The sequence below is a fragment of the Asterias rubens genome, chromosome 2 (assembly GCF_902459465.1).
Source record: "Asterias rubens chromosome 2, eAstRub1.3, whole genome shotgun sequence".
In the NCBI taxonomy this organism is placed as follows: Eukaryota; Metazoa; Echinodermata; class Asteroidea; order Forcipulatida; family Asteriidae; genus Asterias; species Asterias rubens.
In genome coordinates, this window is record NC_047063.1 from 12452149 (window position 1) to 12471066 (window position 18918).

Below are 18918 nucleotides of genomic sequence, written 5' to 3' on the forward strand. Positions count from 1 at the left end.
GGGGGAATTATACCAGAGGTATTGAGGAAAATGTTAAATTTGCCGTCTGTGGCTCATGCCGCGATCAACCTTGCACATTCAAAACGCTACAATGTGACCTCTAAAGGGTAGTTTCTTAAAGACATGAATGAGACATGAAGAAAAACATGGAGTTGTTTCTTCACAATGAATGACATTCCTTGTCAGTTTGATGAACCGAAATGCATCACTTAACAACAAATAATTTATAACCAATGAAATCCCCGCCCACAAATTACACACTTAATTTAGTTTCATTTTTATTTTCTAACCCCATGATTTAACATATTTCGGTAAACCATGGGGAAACTCAGTCAGGTGATCGAGAAACACTTTGAACAAATTTGTGGGGATGGGGGGGGGGGGGCAGAAGATCTCTTCAAAACATTCATACCTCCATGGTTTATCATCTTACGGCCAATTTAGTTAGGTGATCAAAAACATTGGGTGTGGGGGGGGGGTGGGGCAGAAGGTCTCTTCAAAATATTTGTTGAGCAAGTGCCTCATCTAAATCGTTACCAGCTGCTGAGGGCCGGGTGACGTCATCTCGTTATGTTCTAGAAGTGCGTCAACTTCGATTTCGTCATACTCAGTGAGTAAAACAAGAAACATTTATCGTACGTGTGACGTAGGCCAATTGGCCGAATAACACTGTATGGAACACAAAATGTACCATTATTACACACACCAGACTTGTGGTGATTTATTATCATAATTATTCCTAATCTATGCAGTTAAACTACTTATCAGGACACTGATTGGCTCAGCTGTCAGTGATGTATATGACGAGAAACAGACTCGTGATTTATTAGCATAATTTTGTCTAATCTATGCGCTGATATCACTTATCCAGTGCACTGATTGGCTAATGTAGCTCGTTGGAATTCTGACTGAGCGATGATACGCCATTAAGGAATGCTACCCAAACAACTTGAAGTATGCCAGGCATCTGATGTGGCGTATTTGGGGTCTGAGTCCGAGTGCTTTTGCTAAACTTGCTCTAGTCATTTTAAGCCATCAATAATTGAGTGTCAAGGCCGTATGTTGTTATGATGACGCAAAATGCGCCATGTTACCATAGCAAAACTCAGTGGTCTATCATTCCAACAGAATACATAAATACTTTCCGCAACACCCAAGTTCAGAAATTAAAACATCCCAAGATGTGTATTGGGTTCTATTTCTATGGTATTGATATATCGCCAGCGGCCATTGTGTATGTAATAACTATAAATTGGCCAATTCATAGCCCTCAAATTTTTACCAGTACACTCGTATACAATGTAGGTACACTGTAGACTGTCCATAGCTATATAGACAACTCATTAATTTGTGATGACTTGGTCATTGCAGTTCTACCTATAAGATAACATTTCACTCGAGCGCCTGGCGCAAGTTCATTTTTATTTGCGGTCTCAACTTTTTCCTTGGTACCCAGCACATTTCACTTTTGACAGCTTTCACCTTGAATGGTAAATATAGCCAACGGGAATCTGTCGTTGTAGAGCAGACTTGTTTCGTGTTTTATAGCGGCGGCGGGACACAATTGCCCACTCTAGGGGGTCGGTCATCTACGGTAGGCAGGTTCACTCCGTGGTCCACATCGGAGAAGTGTCAAGAAACAACGGCACACAGACCAAACTTATCAACTGGCCGTCTCTAAATTGACTCAAATTAGACGTTATTGCTCGAGGATTAACTCTAAAACTTTGCAACCTAATCGTGGTTTTATTTTGCGGGTAAAACAAAAAGGACTTAGAGGATGAGTGTTGGAAGCCGGGGGGCATCGTGCTCGGATGTCACGACGGGATCTACGGGCCCTGCAGCGGGCGGAAAGGGGGATGACTCCACCGTGACTCAGTCGCAAACGACCGGTAGTGATGCCACATCGGGAGCCGCTGCTGACTGCAGCATGGCTACGGACAGTAGCGAAGCGGGGGATTCGCCCAGAGATTATAACAAAATGAAATATCACTCCAGTAAAATGGATCTCAATTTGATGATTCTACGAGATCAGATGGTGAGTATTTCTTGGTTTTCTCATTTAAAATTGTAGTAACTTTCCAACAAGGGGCGTGGCCTTGTAATGGTCATTGGTCCTCATCCAAACTCAAGATGTCATGTTTTCACTGAAACCATGGTTCGACCAGTATTATTGAATTGCGAGACAAATTGTAGGGAAAACATACTGGGGTTTCCTATCACTCCTTTGTTCCCCTGCCATTGCGGTAACTCAGAGTAAACTAAAACAAAAGGAGTCCCTCCGTAATGGGATGGTAAATAGTTCAGCTTTCTCACTTGACTGAAGTAATAATACACAGTCCCTTTTTAAGACACATCTTCAAGGAATACATCATGGGTTTGGTGAAGTCATTCTAACCATCTTCTCTTTTTTTTCAAGGGGGAAAAGAACTTTATACTATAGGCCTAATTCAAGCACAGTGTGCGGCCATATAACTTATATTTGCGATATGTTGCTTTCTTTGTGAGGGAGTAACATTAAAACGAACCCGCTTTGTTGTTATCCTTATGACCTTTCAAGATAGGGTCATCGATTGGTGAGAACTCAAAAAAGCAGTGGCCATAAAAACTCAGTCTGGTGAGAAGCACTGCAGTTGTTGATAGGATACATTATTTTGAGAAAGGATTCCCATCGAGGTAATTCGGATAATGTTTCACCCAAAAACATTTGAATCTAAAAAACAATATAATGCACAAATCGTTTGTCAGATTTCGGGTTGGTGTCCGTTCGCAAATGCTGCGGCCAGAGATGCGGTTAGTGCCCGCTGCCCATATCCCTAATTCGACGTCTTTGTGCGACAGTTTTGTTGTCTGTTTTCTCGGGATCGGCACATGGCACCAGCTACAACTTTCACGTGACTTGTAATATATCTTCCTCAAAATTGTGCCTTTTACAATAACCAATCTGTGACCCTACTTTTGTACTCATTATGATTTCTTTTTTGATCTTTAGAGAGGACTTCATAATAGCTATATATAGCTATCAGATTGTTTGAAATAAAGTTATAAAAGTTTTAATGGTGTCTTAATTTCTTAATTTTGGCGTCTCCCTTTACAATTGACGTGTGGTACGCACTTTTCCCCGTGCTTTCTGAGTTGATCCCACAGGGGGAAAACACATTGGTGTGAATAAAACCACAAAACATAGGTTTGTATTTCCACGTTTACCCATCTGGTAGATTTGGGGTTTTTTTCCAGAAGGAAATATTGTACACAAGTCCTTTGCCGGTTTTATGAAAGACAGATACCTAATTGTATTGATAAAAGGTTTTCATGTTATTTTTAGATTACTTTTTCTTACTTTACTTCAGTGAATGGTTTTTTATGTCCATTTCCAAATTGTATACATTCCTTTGAACCGGAAGCAGATGGGAAATATATTTATGTGACATGATGAAGATTTGTGGCATTTCACAGTTCTGCTGTGGTAATTGTGTAACTCTGGTCGAGACTTTAATTTCTTTACGCCTTTGTAAAAAGGAAACCGTCAGTTGTAAAATATGTTTTTGTTAGAAAAAGTTCAACTTTAAGTTTGACCTTTTATCTATGAAGGCGTTATTCTAAACTTATACACCACTTTAAAACAAACACTAAATTTTTCCTTGAAGTTGGTTTGAGTCTTGATTTGACATCGGCCGTTTCACCTTGATACACAATGCACAGTCATACGTCATCCGTACCCTAGGGTCAAATAGAACGTTGCTTTGTTAAAACATTTCTCGCGCATTCTTTTTCTTTTGTTTCAAAGTCTTACAACTCGTAATTTATACGAGACATCATTGTAAATGATTTATGAAGATGCACTTCAAAACGAGATTTATAAACCTTGAAATTACATGTTTCATGCTTGCTTATTTCTTATTTTGCTTTTTATTTTGTTATGTTTTTATTTTACAAAAGGGTATTGTGGCTGTGGTTGTGTGCCCTAAATACTCACTAGGGCTACAACAACAGCTTTTTGAGGAACTTCAAGTCAACAGCATTTTGTTTTCTGGTGAACATATCTTGACTCGTAATAATTGTATAGCTCGTATAAAACTAAATATTTATGATTAGTGTCTTTCTTCGCTTCGATTTCACCAAATTATTTACCGCAAAAAAATGTGAAACTACTCGCAGGTCAAGTTCAAATAAAATCTTGGTATTTTGCCGGGAGGCCTGGAAATCTTGTTTTGATGTTTGATGGGGGGGGGGGGGGGGGGAGGTTGGGAGGTCACACCAAGAGGGTCGATCGTAAACCACATTAAAAATCTGGATTAATTTGGTCTTAACCCCAAAGGGAGGTATCCAAGCTCAGCTCCCAGTGGACACCAGCGAGTGTAGCGGGAACCACCCGTGCCGTTATCGTAGTCTTGCCTCCAGTCCTAATAAACATTTCAGCGTATGTGAGTGTTGTAAGTAGGTTTCTGGATCGGGGGACTTGGGACTGCTTTGCTTTATTGCCTTAGAGAGACTACGAAATAGAGAGGGTTGAGTGAGATGGAGCCGCACGTAAACCGTAGACCATTCGGGGCTTTCAGGATGTACTTTTAAAATAAGGACAATGAATAATCCGATGTTCTAGATTCATTATGACGGAATAATTTCATGTAAACTTTTCCCGCCAATGGTGTTAGCCGTATACACTGCACTGCGGTATCTCCGAATCTAAATCAAAGTCGGCAAAACATTGGAAACGTCACACAATGGAGGACTATTTACCTCCATATTCACATTAACTTTTTTTGAAAAAGACAATGAATGAATGTCAGTTTTTAGACGTGGGAGGAAAACGCATTCGCTATTGCCAAGCATACGCACGGATGTGACATTTCAAAGCGCCGCTTGAATAGCATATCGACCCGATCAAATGTCGTAGTCTTGAAACCAAAGGTGTGATTACAATGATGAGGCACATGACTCGTTGTGACCCCCTCCCCCCTTTTACCCTCAACATAAACTTTCATGAGAGTTGTGGAATTTAGGTCGCGATGACGCACTTGTCATTACACCAGCATCCTCAACTCACTGAGGTGACGTGGTTTTACAAAGATGACGAGGACAATTCTTTGAACTTTTTCTACACAAGTCACAATATTTTGTACCCCATCGTCCGAACAGTCTTGTTGCAGTGATAGCACACAACACCACATCCCGCTGTTGCGATCATACAACCAAGCAACTCTTTTTCATACTTATCTTTTCCATTTTGCATCGGAGGAAGAAGTTGTTGCTTAAAGTAATGATTATTATACTTTCCTTATTTTATTTACTAAAGACTACTACGGCTATCTCTGCCATTGTCAACCATTTATCATAATCAATGTGTTAAAACGCCTTATTTCACAAACTCGGTAACATTAGAGTTATTTGACCAAAAAGGAATTTCCTAGTAGATTTAACTAAAGTATTTGAAGAAACAGAAGCGCGACCAACTTGGTCTCGGAATTTCGAATACACGCGAGATTTGCACAGTCCATCATAAAAACCATCACTCAGAGAAATGAATGTCCCTTTAATGAGAAGTTGTTTTTCAGAGAGACAGAAACAACTCTGTGTTATTTTTAACAAGGCACATGCTCGGTAACCTGACTACCTTTAGGGCTATTACTGTATTTCACATGGCGGTTACCATGTTCAGTTTCAGACTACTGGAATTTCAGGTATGGAGACTTATGGTTCTCAAACATAGACTTCAATTCCAATCATACCCTAAAGATGTAAATAGTGCAACCCAACTGTGTTTGCAGCGCCCTGACCAAATCCCAGAAAATTATGAGGAATGTTTTTAACTTGAAAGAATTCTTTGCGTGAAGTCAATGATGGTTTGAAATGAGAAGTATAATAGGCTAGGCCTGGGGGTTTCTTAATTTGTTTTTGGCGGGTGTACTTTCGTTTAATTGAGTAAATTTCCTGATTTGGAGCGACAGGATTACATAAAATTACATTGAAATCTGCAAGATTTCTTTGAAACGAATGTGTTACTTTTTTCCTGAAATAGGAAAAAGTTGGTCATCCATTAAATTGGTTATAACGATTTAATCATAAAAGGTGTGTGAAATTATATTTCAAAGAGGACTTGTCAACATCACCACAACGATGTGTCGTGACGTCACACTTTGCTTTGCTTAGCAGTTAAAGTTGGTACACGAACTTAAGATCAATCTTTTAAAAGGGTTCGAATCCCAATCGTGTGATTTGCCTGTGGATTTTTTTCCCAGAACTCAAGAAAGTATACTGACTAAAACATCCGTTTGTAGGGTAAAAGAACTCAATTATGATTATGCAAAAGTGTATATATATTTATTGTATTGTTCTCTTTTATTGAAGAATAAACGGCCAAACATCTCGATGTGTATCCTCAAAAACCTTCCAAGATTTGAGTTGAAACTATTGACCCTATGATACTCTCTGGCATCCCCAACCCAACCTAACCCAGCGGTTCATGGTCTAAGCGTCTCGTCTAAACACAACCCACACTTAACCTTCCCACTTTGATCTGTGATCTATCCGTCTGTGTTTCCGACAATGCTTCACTTTCGGTTAGTCGGTGTAGTAAATCATTCAATCATATTGGATTACGGGGTTCTGACCCAAGGCCTCGTCAGTGGTAGTAGCCAGAGGCAAGAATCGTAACCAGTATTGAATGTCTTTTAATGATTGGAAACGATGATGGACAGGAAACCGAATTGGTAATTTTTTTTCTCCCTCAAATTCAGTTGAAAAGTTCAGATGTTTTTGTAACTGTATTCATTCTTTAGTTTGGTTTCTTGTTGTTGTCCCTCTGTGCTTAGAGAAAGGACTCTCATAAGTAATACCATAACCCAATTCGCCAATCCCGTCAAAATAACAGAGAGACGAAACTCTTCCCATCAACCTTGATAAAATAACTCAATAAATTGTTTGAGAAATGGCAGCGCAATTTTCTTTCTTTTTTTCAGGACAATGAGAGCACCCGGAAGACATTGTTGAAAAATAACTAATAAATCAAACCGCGACCACATTTGTTACTTTTAAGTTTGTACCCAACACACTGAATTCACCTTTTTTAAAGAAGGTCCTTGAAAGCTTGTCGAGATCAACGAATAAAGGGTTTCAGAACAGTAATGTTATGTTTTTTGGACACTTGGCCATGTCACACGTAAAACCAAAAACAAAATGGGAATGCAAAATAATTATAAATTTAAGAGTGGCTTAGGCTGGCTTTTCACATAATTCGTATAAAAAAAATTAAATTTCCCCGATGTCTGGATATTATGAATTCCAACGGGTTGAATGTTTTTATCTACCATTCAAATAACCATGGAAATAATTCTTATAAATGATTGCAATGTCCTTGATAATTAGCAGGTGGTGCAGGTGTCCAATCTCATTGTGACGCAGCCCAATTGTTATGATGTTGTTTTTCGGCTCGCAGCCGGCCCCGACCACAAGGGAAAGGTGCTTGACCCAAATGTGGCCGATGGGCACAGAGCTATGGTTCAATTTGAAAATAACAGGCCCTTTTCGAAAACCACGGCTTCGGCTTTGGATTCGGCCCAGGCTAGCTTGGCCCCGCGGCTGTTTTGACAATATTGCGCGTGCTTTGGGTACGCGCTCAGGGCTTCAGACGAGAGGACGAAGCCTGAAGCCGAATCCAAAGCCGAAGCCGTGGTTTCGAAAAGGGCCACAGTGTGTTATACTCGACCACTATACTTGTTTTAGTTCCAGGAGTTCAATGTATTTTATATTGTTATAAGACCGACGACGCGCGTGCAGCGCATCGTAACGTGTATGTTAACCATATATAGTTCTATGATTTTAACTCACAAAATGGAAGATCGTGGAGCAGACAGTATACAACTGCGTCAGAGCAAAAAGTCAATAAGAGTAGTGTCATAGGCTTTAAACCAAACGAAATAAGTCCATGTGTATGTTCCACCGTTTGACATTTTATAAAGCACTTATATCCCATGATAACCATTTGCACGGAATTAATTTTCAAGAAATCTGGTTTTTGTTGTTTTTACACGAAGTCGCCTAACATCACAAGGAGAAGGACGGCCGTTTCAATGTGAGGCGAGGTAATACACTAAACTGATTTAGGCACGTTGCTACACCCCTAAGCCTGAAACAGTGTTACCCCTTCACAGTCTTTAAGGATGTTTTATAATATCAAACAATGACCATGCTTTTGATTTGTGTTTCAACAGACAAATCTCCAGTCATCCGGTAGCTCCCTCTCCCGTCAGCTTGCCTCCATGTACCGCAACCTCAAAGAGATCAAAGACGACGATGAGGGCGAAGACGCCGACTCTGAGTACGAATCCGAAGATGAACAGATAGCCAGAGACGCTGTCGACACAGAAGATGACGTCAACAAGATGAGCGACTTGGAGAAAGACTACAGCGAGCCAAAGTTGAGGAGGTCAGTGTCGACGGGAAGTGGTAGAGGTAAGAAAGCAAAGAACGGTGGTCGCGAGTTGTCGAACGCCAACGAGGTCACAACATCCGATGGGGGTCACCGTCGACACAGCAAGTCCAATAACAGCGTCGACGGTTCAGGAGAGTCGTACCAGGACTCAGACAGTGAATGCAGTCAATGTCTTTGCTGTAACTCGATCGCATCCTATAGCAGTACTCCATGGCGTTACGTCAGCCGAGGTGAAGGTTCCACAATGGATGAGGATAGTGACAGCTCGGAGTATTTTAGTGACGAGTCCGAGTACTCGACCACCACCTGTACCTCAATCCCATATGACGTCAACAAGCAGCAACGTGCGGGAGAAGACACAGATGAGGGGAGGTTTGAGGATGCAGAGCCCGTTGCTGACCTTCGTATGAGCCCAGTTGGTTGTGAAAGCCCCCGGAAATGCAACTCCCAACCGGACCTACGAAGCCTGCTCGTTAGATCTGAATCTATAACAAAGGATACACCGAAGTCTGTCAAACCAGGTACCGAGGCGCAAGCACCCACCACGACAGAAGAGGAACAAGCCGAGGCTATAAAAGCTTCGTCCCTGATTGGAATTTTCAAGGAGCAAGAAGCAAAAGCCAAACAAGATCAGATGGCAACTATTGCCAAAGCAAAGAGAGTTGAAGAGCTTCGCCGGAAGAACTCAGAGATCCGCCTTCAGAACGAAAAGAAACGGAAGGCCGAAATGGAATCCAGGATGAAAGAGAAGACCAAGCAGGGAATCAAGACTTCGCCTCTCGCAGCTGACAACGAGGAAATTGAAAAGATGAACATTAGGGACAGAATAAGTACCTTTGAAAAGCAGCAAAAAGAGGAAAGTAAAGAGAGTGCTGCAGATGCCAAGACAAAGCCGAATACAGAGACTGTGAAATCTAAGAATGTAGAAAAGGGGACGAATACAGAATCAGATGTGGGTACATCAGTCCAACAAATGCCTGATGTAATCCCAGATGTTACAGAAGGTAAGAACGATCAAGGAGATGTAGATGATCATGACAAGGTTCATCGCTCCCGTCGGCCAAAGTCTAAAATCGCCAAAACCACAATAGAAATCCCAGTCTCATGCCTGCCGGATCAGGTGGTTCATCCCCAGTCCGGTACAGCTCCCGACCAGCCAACCATGATGACCTTCCAGGTACGACCCGTAGATATGGAGGCCGTGGGAGGTCCAATGCTCGTTGCGAGAAGCCCAAAACCCAAGAGAAAAACATCAAAGACCATCGTCAGGTTATCATCGACAGAGTCACCACCGATGAGTGTTTCTGAGGCTACACTAGTATCTGATTCGAACACCGTCAAAATCAGCGGCACAGCCGGTAAGAAGCCTTCCGGTCATTCACACAGCGTATGCCCTCATTGCCAGAAGAAATCCAAACCAGGGGAGTCCAAGAGGGTCATGAAAGTCCTGCAGCTTCAGCCGGTGCCGGAAAGCCCGGATATGCCACCGATGTCCCCCGTCCAGAGAGCTGAAGAGTCGGCCCACATCATCCAGCAGCAGCCCGATGGCGGTCAGATCATTAAGATGATACCTACGAGTGCCAACAAACACAGCATCGTCCAGCGGCAGGAGTCTAGCAGCGATGGAGTCGTCTTCAGATTCAACATGGGTATACCAGAGAATGCTCCTCTTCAAGTCGGTGACTACATCCGCATCCCGATACAGCCTCAGCAACCAAAGATCAGACATCAGGGTGGAGGGGTGGTCATCCGTACTGGTGGTCATAGACGTCCGAATGAAGTCATCCAATTCAGTCAGTCACCACCTGGGGTGATAGTTCAGCCGTCCCAGAGCCCCTCGTCCGGAGGAGGGGTGACAGTCCACATGGGTCAGCCTGGTGTGAGAGTTATGCCGAGTAAAGGTGGAGGCGTCAAGCTGGTATTCGGTTCTTGACTTTTAAGACGGTCTTGAAGGAATTTAAAGGTTTTAGATGAGACCTCACTATCGGTGGAAAGTTATTCAGTCCTGACGTAGGAATAAAAGCAATCCTACAAAATGGCCGTTCCATTAAACATTGTGGATGCAGGACACAGATGCCATTGGCAATGAAAATTTCCCGGCACAATAAATTTGCGATAAAGCCCTTGCAACTATAATTTGAAGACATACTCAAATTTGATGTTTTCAGTGCCTTTGTGACGTTTTACCGCAGCGAAGTCGTTAAAAAAAACAAGAAAAACAGACTCATAAAATGATTGAGTTATATAAAAAAATCCATAAAGTGCAAGAAAGTATTGGCAAAAGTTTGCAGCACTACAGAGTGAGTGTCGGACGGAATCACTTCTAAAATGGATAGTTCACAAAAGTCAAAATTCCTCGGTGAAGTTGTTGTTTTTGAAAAAGACGGTTTCGGTGAAGGGCATAACAATTATATAGAGTGTTATTTATGTTGAGTAATACCTATAATCTATGTTAAAATATTGAAAACAGGTGATTTTAATCTTGAAGTAAGAGTGTCTTTCAGAGCTTGAATCGGATTTTCTTTCGTTTTAATCAAATTTATTTAAATGTGAGTGAATTATTGTTTAAGGTTAACTTAATATTTTGATGAAGGGAAATATTTCCGTTGTATGGATACGAGGCCAGAAAGGAAAGAAATAAAGGGATGGCCTGGCAAAATTGGTGCTATAAACTCCACACGTGGCACCTGACTAAAATTATTGCAACACGATAAATCTCCAACATGGAGATCAATTTTGTAATTCATGATTGATGATAAAATACGGACTTTCACAAGTACCTAAAAATATATTCCAAAGTTCGCTTGAATAATAAACTTTGAAACAAAATACGTCGCCATCTTTGATAAACTTGAGACTGATAGTATACAATGTACAAACAGTGAGATGAACGCATTGTGACAAAAAACATGCGAACTGTTCCACGGCGTCTCTGGGAGCATTTTGTGATGAAAATGTCTCAACTCATTCACGATAATCGTCGTGAACTTTGAACCTTGGGCAGTGTACTCTTAAGCCCTTTCCACACGACAGAAATTTAGCAGGGGTCCCTTGCTTTATTCAACATGGTTGTGAAACTTCACAAGTTACACTCCGTATGAAAGGATATCAATGTTTGAACTGCCTAAATTCCCCAGTGAAATATTCTCAAATTTGCTGTCCTTTATGGACAGTATCAGTAAACATATTTTTCCTTTCACACGAGGTGTATTTTGTAAAACATCACAACCATGCTAAATAAGCAAGGGACCCGCCTTGCTAAATAGTCGTCTGAAAAGGTCTTTAACCCAAAACGCAAGGCTGCCACCCCTTTAAAATGTCAAAATATCGCGTGTCTGTTATATTCACAAGCAGCGACGAGAGGTACAGACACAATAAAGACTGTGACATTTTGAAGCATACCGGGGTGTATGGCTAGGTAATTAACTTGATCTATTGGTTGGTTAAATCTCATACACCTGGTGAGGGCGGCGGTAAATGCCAAGTTTGACGTACAGGGGCCTCGGACAAAATTGAAGCTGCATTCCATTGAAGTGAGAACTTGAGAGAGATTTTTTTGTATTATGTTCATTTTTTTCCCTCTTGAGGATTTTACAAAATCGATGAGCGTTTTAAGCATGAAAGGGTATTATTATTTTAAACAAAGTTGAAGCCAAATAGTCAACAAGTTTCAGAAAAAATAGTTTTTTAACAACATTATCGAACTTAGAAGTAAACTATTATTATAGTTAAGTTCTGTGCCATCTGTCTTTAAAAGTGCAACGGCCAAACTCTCATTCTTAAATGATAATTATGAGGAAATGAAGACACCAGCTGTGAGCTGTGTCCGTCCATTCTTCCTAGGAAATGTTACCGCTTAAAATAGCTTCTTTTGGAAAAAGCTAAATATAAACCAAACTGTTTATACTGCTATAAAACATCAATCAGGTACATGTATTCACAAAACATACGTAGAGATAATCACTCTGCTAATATTATTGGCAATACAAACTTTCCTGGTACAGCAATTTTCGATAGTTCTCAAGCATTTTGAGAATCATTTCACTTCGGAGTAATGTGGTTATGGGAAAAAAGACGTACATTTTTGTCAACAAAATATTTGAATCTGAGAAGCGTCTCTGTCAGAAACGCTTCTCAAGATTGTGTGCTCGAATGACGGATAATGTCATGCGCGGACATAACCGCTCAGGATTTCGGCAATATCTCAAAAACACCACCACCTTGTAGAATGAAATTTTGAATCAATAGTTTTATTGCATATCTAGGATTAATACAATCGAACGGTTCGTAAAACCAAAAGTATAATTTGCCTTTAAAGTTATAGCTCTATTTTCTTGAAAAGAAAAGGTAACAAACTAAGTGTGCTTTGCTCAAGTCTGATGTTGTACCACCCCTTTTTACAAAAGGCTCCTTTTCCTACGTAAAAGATTTCACAGTATTCCAGGGGTTTCCTACATTATTGTATGTTTTGCTTTTCATGCTTATACTTAATCCATTATTATTTTGTTAAAGGTAAGGTACACGTTTGGTAATTACTCAAAACAAATATTAACTTAAAAACTGACTTGGTAACGAGCATTGGAGAGCTGTTGAGTATAAAACATTGTGGAAAACGACTCCCTCTGAAGTAACGTAGTTTTTGAGAAAGAGGTGGTCTCACTAAAATAATATAAGACTTCTAGCTAGAAGTCTTTTATTCCTATCTGAAAGCACACATATTCGTCTAACAAGGTTGTTTTTGTTCCATCATTTTCTCGCAACTTCGATGACTGATTGAGCGCAAATTTTCACAGGCTTGTTATTTTATGCTTATGTTGAGATACACCAAGTGAGAAGACTGGTCTTTGACAATTACCAAGCGTGTATCTTCCCTTTAAAGCTGTGATGAATTGCCATTTTAACTGGTATTACTATAAAAGCTTCGGATTGTTAAAAATTAATGTATATCATAAAATCACATTAAAACAAATATTAGTCTTCAAAATGCAAGTAAAAAAATGGTATAAAAGCACAGTGAAATAATGAGCGAGGCGCAATGGTATCACCATGTTTGTGTGTTTTATGCACTCTTAATGCTTCCGGGTCACAAACTGGATCAGCCCCCCACCATGGGCCGAACTTATTTCCGGGTAAGCACGAACCATTTCTGGGTCAACGCGAGCCATTTCCGGGTCAGCACGAACCATTTCCAGATCGCACTGTGATGGAATTCGAATCAGTGATGTGTACCTGGCTTGGATTTCAAGTCAAGTGTTGACCCGGAAATACTTATGGTTTTTAGGTCAAACGTTGAAATAGTTTATTACGACCAACGCAGATATTGATCCTTTTCGAAGTCAATGTTTGGACCCAGGTCATTTTTGTTTAGAGTGTGTCCTTTCCTGTGTGATAACTTTATTTCAGGCACAAATTTAACCATTCAGTGATATAAATTATATATTTTCTATAACTTCAATATCATAGGGGCGCATTGCCTACAAAGCTCTTAAAATTCTGCTGTCTGTAATATCATCCTTTCAAGAAATTACTCATGCACTAAAACACCTACAGTTTGTTTAGGTGAGAAGTGATTCAAAACAAACTATACATTTGACTCCTGGAAATGAAATAAGCCTACACCACCAGCGGAACATACTGTCTGCCATTTTGTGGACTCAGAACTTTTATTCAAAAATGTCGGACTGTGTTCTGTCATTAAATTCCACACAATTTCAACGGATGTGAATATACTTTAAACAAAATATTTCCACATTTATTCATTTCAACTACACGAACGCTTTGCGTAGACCAAAAGTGCCCCAAATCCGAAAGCAATGTGCCCCTTTAACCGTTTATTTATACATGTGTTTTGTACAACCTTTTTGCATGTGTTTCTCCTCAAACCTCTTTAAATTGATTTTATCCAAGCCCAGAATAAAACAAAAATAAAGCCTTGAGCTATAGATGTGCCCAACAAAACCGGAAGAAATAATATTGGAAGATAGTTTGGAACCCCCTGGGGATGGTTGAGAATATTTATTGGACAAAATTAGAATCGACAGCCATCTTTTTGCAAGACAAGCAGGAAATGTTTTCAAAACAAACTCCAGGCAGAATAGTGCTACTTCAGTTTCACTCACGCAGAAAAAGGGGTCATTTGAATTATAGAAGTAAAAAGGATATCCGAGTTGTAAATTCGAAACCAAAAAACAGTAACTTATGATCTAAATCCAAGCATGACAAACAAAATGAATGTCAATCCTTTTGATAGTAGATCCGGGCTATATTAACATATTTATTTATTTATTTATTCGCTGTGATGTATAGCCAGTGATTTCCCGAGATAAAAATTGTTTTGACTGCATGAACATTTGGCATAAATTTGCATATATTGCATAACATTTGCATAATATTTACAAGATCATAAGAAATTGACTGAGAAAGATACACTTCAAGAAATTGATATATATTTGATGGGGAAAACTTTGCTTTAACCATGATTTACCATCCAAATATTGTTTGTAAAATGTTGTTTTTAATGAATATTATTTGAGTATATGGCTAGGTTTTTGATAAGCTTACCTTGATCTGTTTAATACCATATTGTTATTATTGTCTGTAAATTTGACACACCTCCAATTGTTTTTTTATTGTAAAGTTGATTTGCACAATATTAAAAAGTTGCTGACAAATATCTCTGCCTCTTATTTGTTGATGTTCTCACACGGGTGAAAAATACAGGTAGCCCCCTAAATTAGATCCCCCTTTTTGTGTTGCCACTTGGATGTTCAGGCATGTCGGTGACTCGGCTAGGTGTGACCCTCAAACAATGTCAACATCCACAATGAGTATTACTTTTGTTTTTTTACCCAATATACACGGATGTGTGTTAGCACTGTATGCTCAGTACTTTCCTGTGAAAAAAATATATCCCAGACATGTTACAGGCATGTTACTCGGGTGGGATTCGAACCCACGACCCTTGCAATTCTAGAGCAGTGTCTTACCAACTAGACTACCGAGGTTGCCCAGTAGCTAGAGGCAGTTCGAATCCTATGTTTTGGCAGCGGGTACCGCAACGATATAAGAGATCGCGCTGGTTTGCCATTACATCTCTTAATCATCAATAAAGCAAGTACATTTAAATCGTAGAGCAATTCTTACATAAAGTAAAATTATTCATTAATGGGTATAGTAGCACAAAGTTCAATATCTGACACGTAAATACCCGATACCTCGAAAGGGCAAAGACAGGGGGCTTCGGTCAGGAAGGGGCTATACATCCCTTTGTCTTCGCGAGGTTGTCACGTATACGGCAGGGCATCTTTCGAAATATTCTCAAATGGAACTTGTTTAAGTCTTTAAAACAATATAACCTCCTTACTACGGAAAGTTTTAATTACGACTCGGGTAACACACGAGGAATCTTTATTTTTCATTCCAGCGGAAAGCACGGTCAGTTTATACATACAGTATCCTCCATCAATTTCACTCCTAATTTGTGTTGCTGTCATGAGAGAGTAATAGGGCAAGACTACATCTTATAATAATGTACACTTTGCTTTAACAAGCTCTACTACCAAATATGTCCATCCTATGTCAGATTATATTTCCCCGTTGGTTAAAACGCGCTGGTTTGCCATTAGTGGGCTGGGGGAGAGCTGCACACGTCGGTTAGATGCCTAGCATAGCTGCGGTCCGATCATGTGGCCAAGTTTGCTAGGAACGTGCTCACAGATATTGGCAAGAATTCAACCAAGAGAATAGACTTACAAACAAGTCACTTCTCGGCAACTATTAACTATGTATAGCGTGGTATGAGTAGAGAGTTGTGGAACCTGCCGACTGGTTGGCTAGTCTGAGGCTCTCATCGGAACGTGAAGAAAGAGTTTTATTATTTCCAGCTGGCGAGGAAGAGAAATTAAATATGGGAGGCAGGAGTATGTCTTACTGTATGCATTCATTTTACCAGGAACTTTTTTTGTAATAAAATAAATATTACAAATTTGTTCTACAGAGAGGAAATAAACAAAAAGGTTTTTGACCTAAAGAACACGTATCCCAAATAAAAAATAAATATAAAGAGCCTTTGTGCACATAAAAAGACAAATAATAGTAAAAGTTATTTGAATACTAAGAGTAATATTGATTTATTCATAAACATTGTAAATCAATAATTTCATAAAACAAATGTGTTACAAAACTGAAACAATGTGCAAAAACATAGCACAGAAATTATTGCATAGCTACAACTACACATAATCTGTAATCTAATATTGTCAAGAAATTGCACACACATAAATATTAAGTTTTTTTTTTTTTGAAATTTACTAAAAAATACTTCAGCACAGCAAGCGAGTGTCCAGTCTCTTTTGAATACATACAAACAAATCTCCAAGCAGCCATGGGGCTGTAACTCCCGTATTACTGGCCGAGTTCAATCTTGAAAATTTATATTATATTTAATATCCATCAATTAAAACAACAACATCAAATTAATGCTGTATATATTTAAATAGTAAAAATGATCTGACACTTAATTAATTATATTTCTAAAATTTTCTTTCATCACATCCTGCAAATAAAATCGGAAAACACTAATTTTTTAATGCAGCTGTGGTATACAAAAAAAAAGCCTCTATTGCTTCAAGCACAATTGTATGAAAAAATATGGGTACAAACAATATTTACAATCATGATCTAAGAAAACTTGGGTGGGATTAATTTGGTTACTATCTCCCTGTGCAAATCATGTACTGAAAAACAGTGTCGGATAAATGACATAGAATTTTCTGAATCTAATACCAACTTGTGTTAAATACTCAATTAAACTTTCCCTCAATAATAAGGCCTTAATCTGAAATAGTGCAAATATAATTGTGTTATATATTAAAGTATCCCTTGTGGTTTATATTGATATCCGAAACAAAAAGTCGCATCCCCTTAAGGTGATCCCATAGCTGCCGCTTCCCAGGTTGTATGGTAATTTGGGTGTGATCCCTGGCTACATGGCAGTTAACGGTTGTATGGCTTCTGACTGGCACCCCCGAACAAAGATATTGACAAAATAGGGACACCGCCAATATAGGGCTAGATAGCTCAGTTGGTAGAGCGCCGGCACGTTAATCCGGAGGTCGTTGGTTCGAATCCCACTCTAGTCAATTCTTTGTTCAACCCCAAAAATCATATATTAAAGTAATATAAAACAAAAGCTTTTTTATTCTGATAGATAAAACAAGGAAGGTAATGTTAGCACTTAGATATCAAGTATTACATTAAAAAAAAACAGCTGCGAGATAATGATGGAAGAAAAAAACAGCCCTCTCACACGAAGTTGTGTGCTTTCAGATGCTTGATTTCGAGACCTCAAAATCTACTCTCCAAATCAAATTTATGGAAAATTACTTCTTTCTCTTCAAAGGGGGCCGTTTCTCACAACGTTTTATACTATCAACAGCTCTCCGTTGCTTGTTACCAAGTAGGTTTTATGCCAACTGTTATTTTGAGTAATTACCAATAGTGTCCAGTGCTACAACTACCTTTCTTGTTGTATACATATACATCAATGAAATACTTTGATTGGCACAATATGCTGTTGGAAAATTCAACACCAATGTCAAGTTATTTTCCAAAATCCACTGTAGATATTGCACATGATGTGTACCTATTGCTGTGTTAGACATGAATACTGATAAACATACATGTATCAGGATTGTATGTAGAGTTAGTCCACTAATGCCAACCCTATTACATGTCTCTGGTATGTCCGTTTGTTATGATACAATTTCCCTGAGAATTCCTGAAATCAGGCCAATACTTTAAACAGCCGCCGAAAGTTTTAAGGGTGGAGGTACACATTTTTTTTTTCGTTGTTTTTTTGGAACAAGGGGCACTAGACATTCAAAAGGTGGTGCATCTATTATTTAAGAGGTGGAGATGGGTTAGGGGGGAAGTATGTGTAGTGGATTATATTGAAAATACCAAATATAAGGATGGAGTGACATAACAATGACATTTTTTCTTCCTTTTTCATGCAGTTTGATGGAAGCTATTTCCAATCATGATGTACATGGACACCAGCTGAATATTTGACTTGCAAACTAGCAATATTACATTTTCCAGGCTATTCAGTATCTCTGATTTTCCCCCCCGAGGTCAAACTAATGGGAAATCAGACTTAAGGAACATTACAGAATTTGGTTTTGCTAACAAAACATTTGCTGACAGTGTAAGCACTTTATGCAATCCACCATATACATAAACTGACAAACCTGTAGAGGTTTAAGATCTGGACATCTGGGTCACGAGAGCATAGTGAAAAAGCCGATACACATTTAGCATGACATTGATTAAAAAAGGAAGAATGAAACGCTCACTGAGCGATAAACTTCAAATGGGAAACTAGTTTTAGTTATTTCTCATCAAATATGACATTTCAGACAGAAATATTTCAAGGGATGTTTTCTACTATCATCATCATTAGACCGTATAAGTTTTATGTTAATCTG

The 18918-nt window shown here is 39.2% G+C and overlaps 1 protein-coding gene across 1 annotated transcript; it reads left to right on the forward strand.

Annotated features, from left to right (window-relative positions):
• The first annotated feature begins 1567 nt into the window (after positions 1-1567).
• On the forward strand, positions 1568-12990 carry LOC117304521 (neurofilament heavy polypeptide-like). Its single transcript, XM_033789037.1, has 2 exons — positions 1568-2038; positions 8211-12990. The coding sequence occupies exons 1-2, from the start codon at positions 1781-1783 to the stop codon at positions 10362-10364; spliced, it is 2412 nt and encodes an 803-aa protein (XP_033644928.1). The 5' UTR covers positions 1568-1780; the 3' UTR covers positions 10365-12990.
• The last annotated feature ends 5928 nt before the right edge of the window (positions 12991-18918 follow it).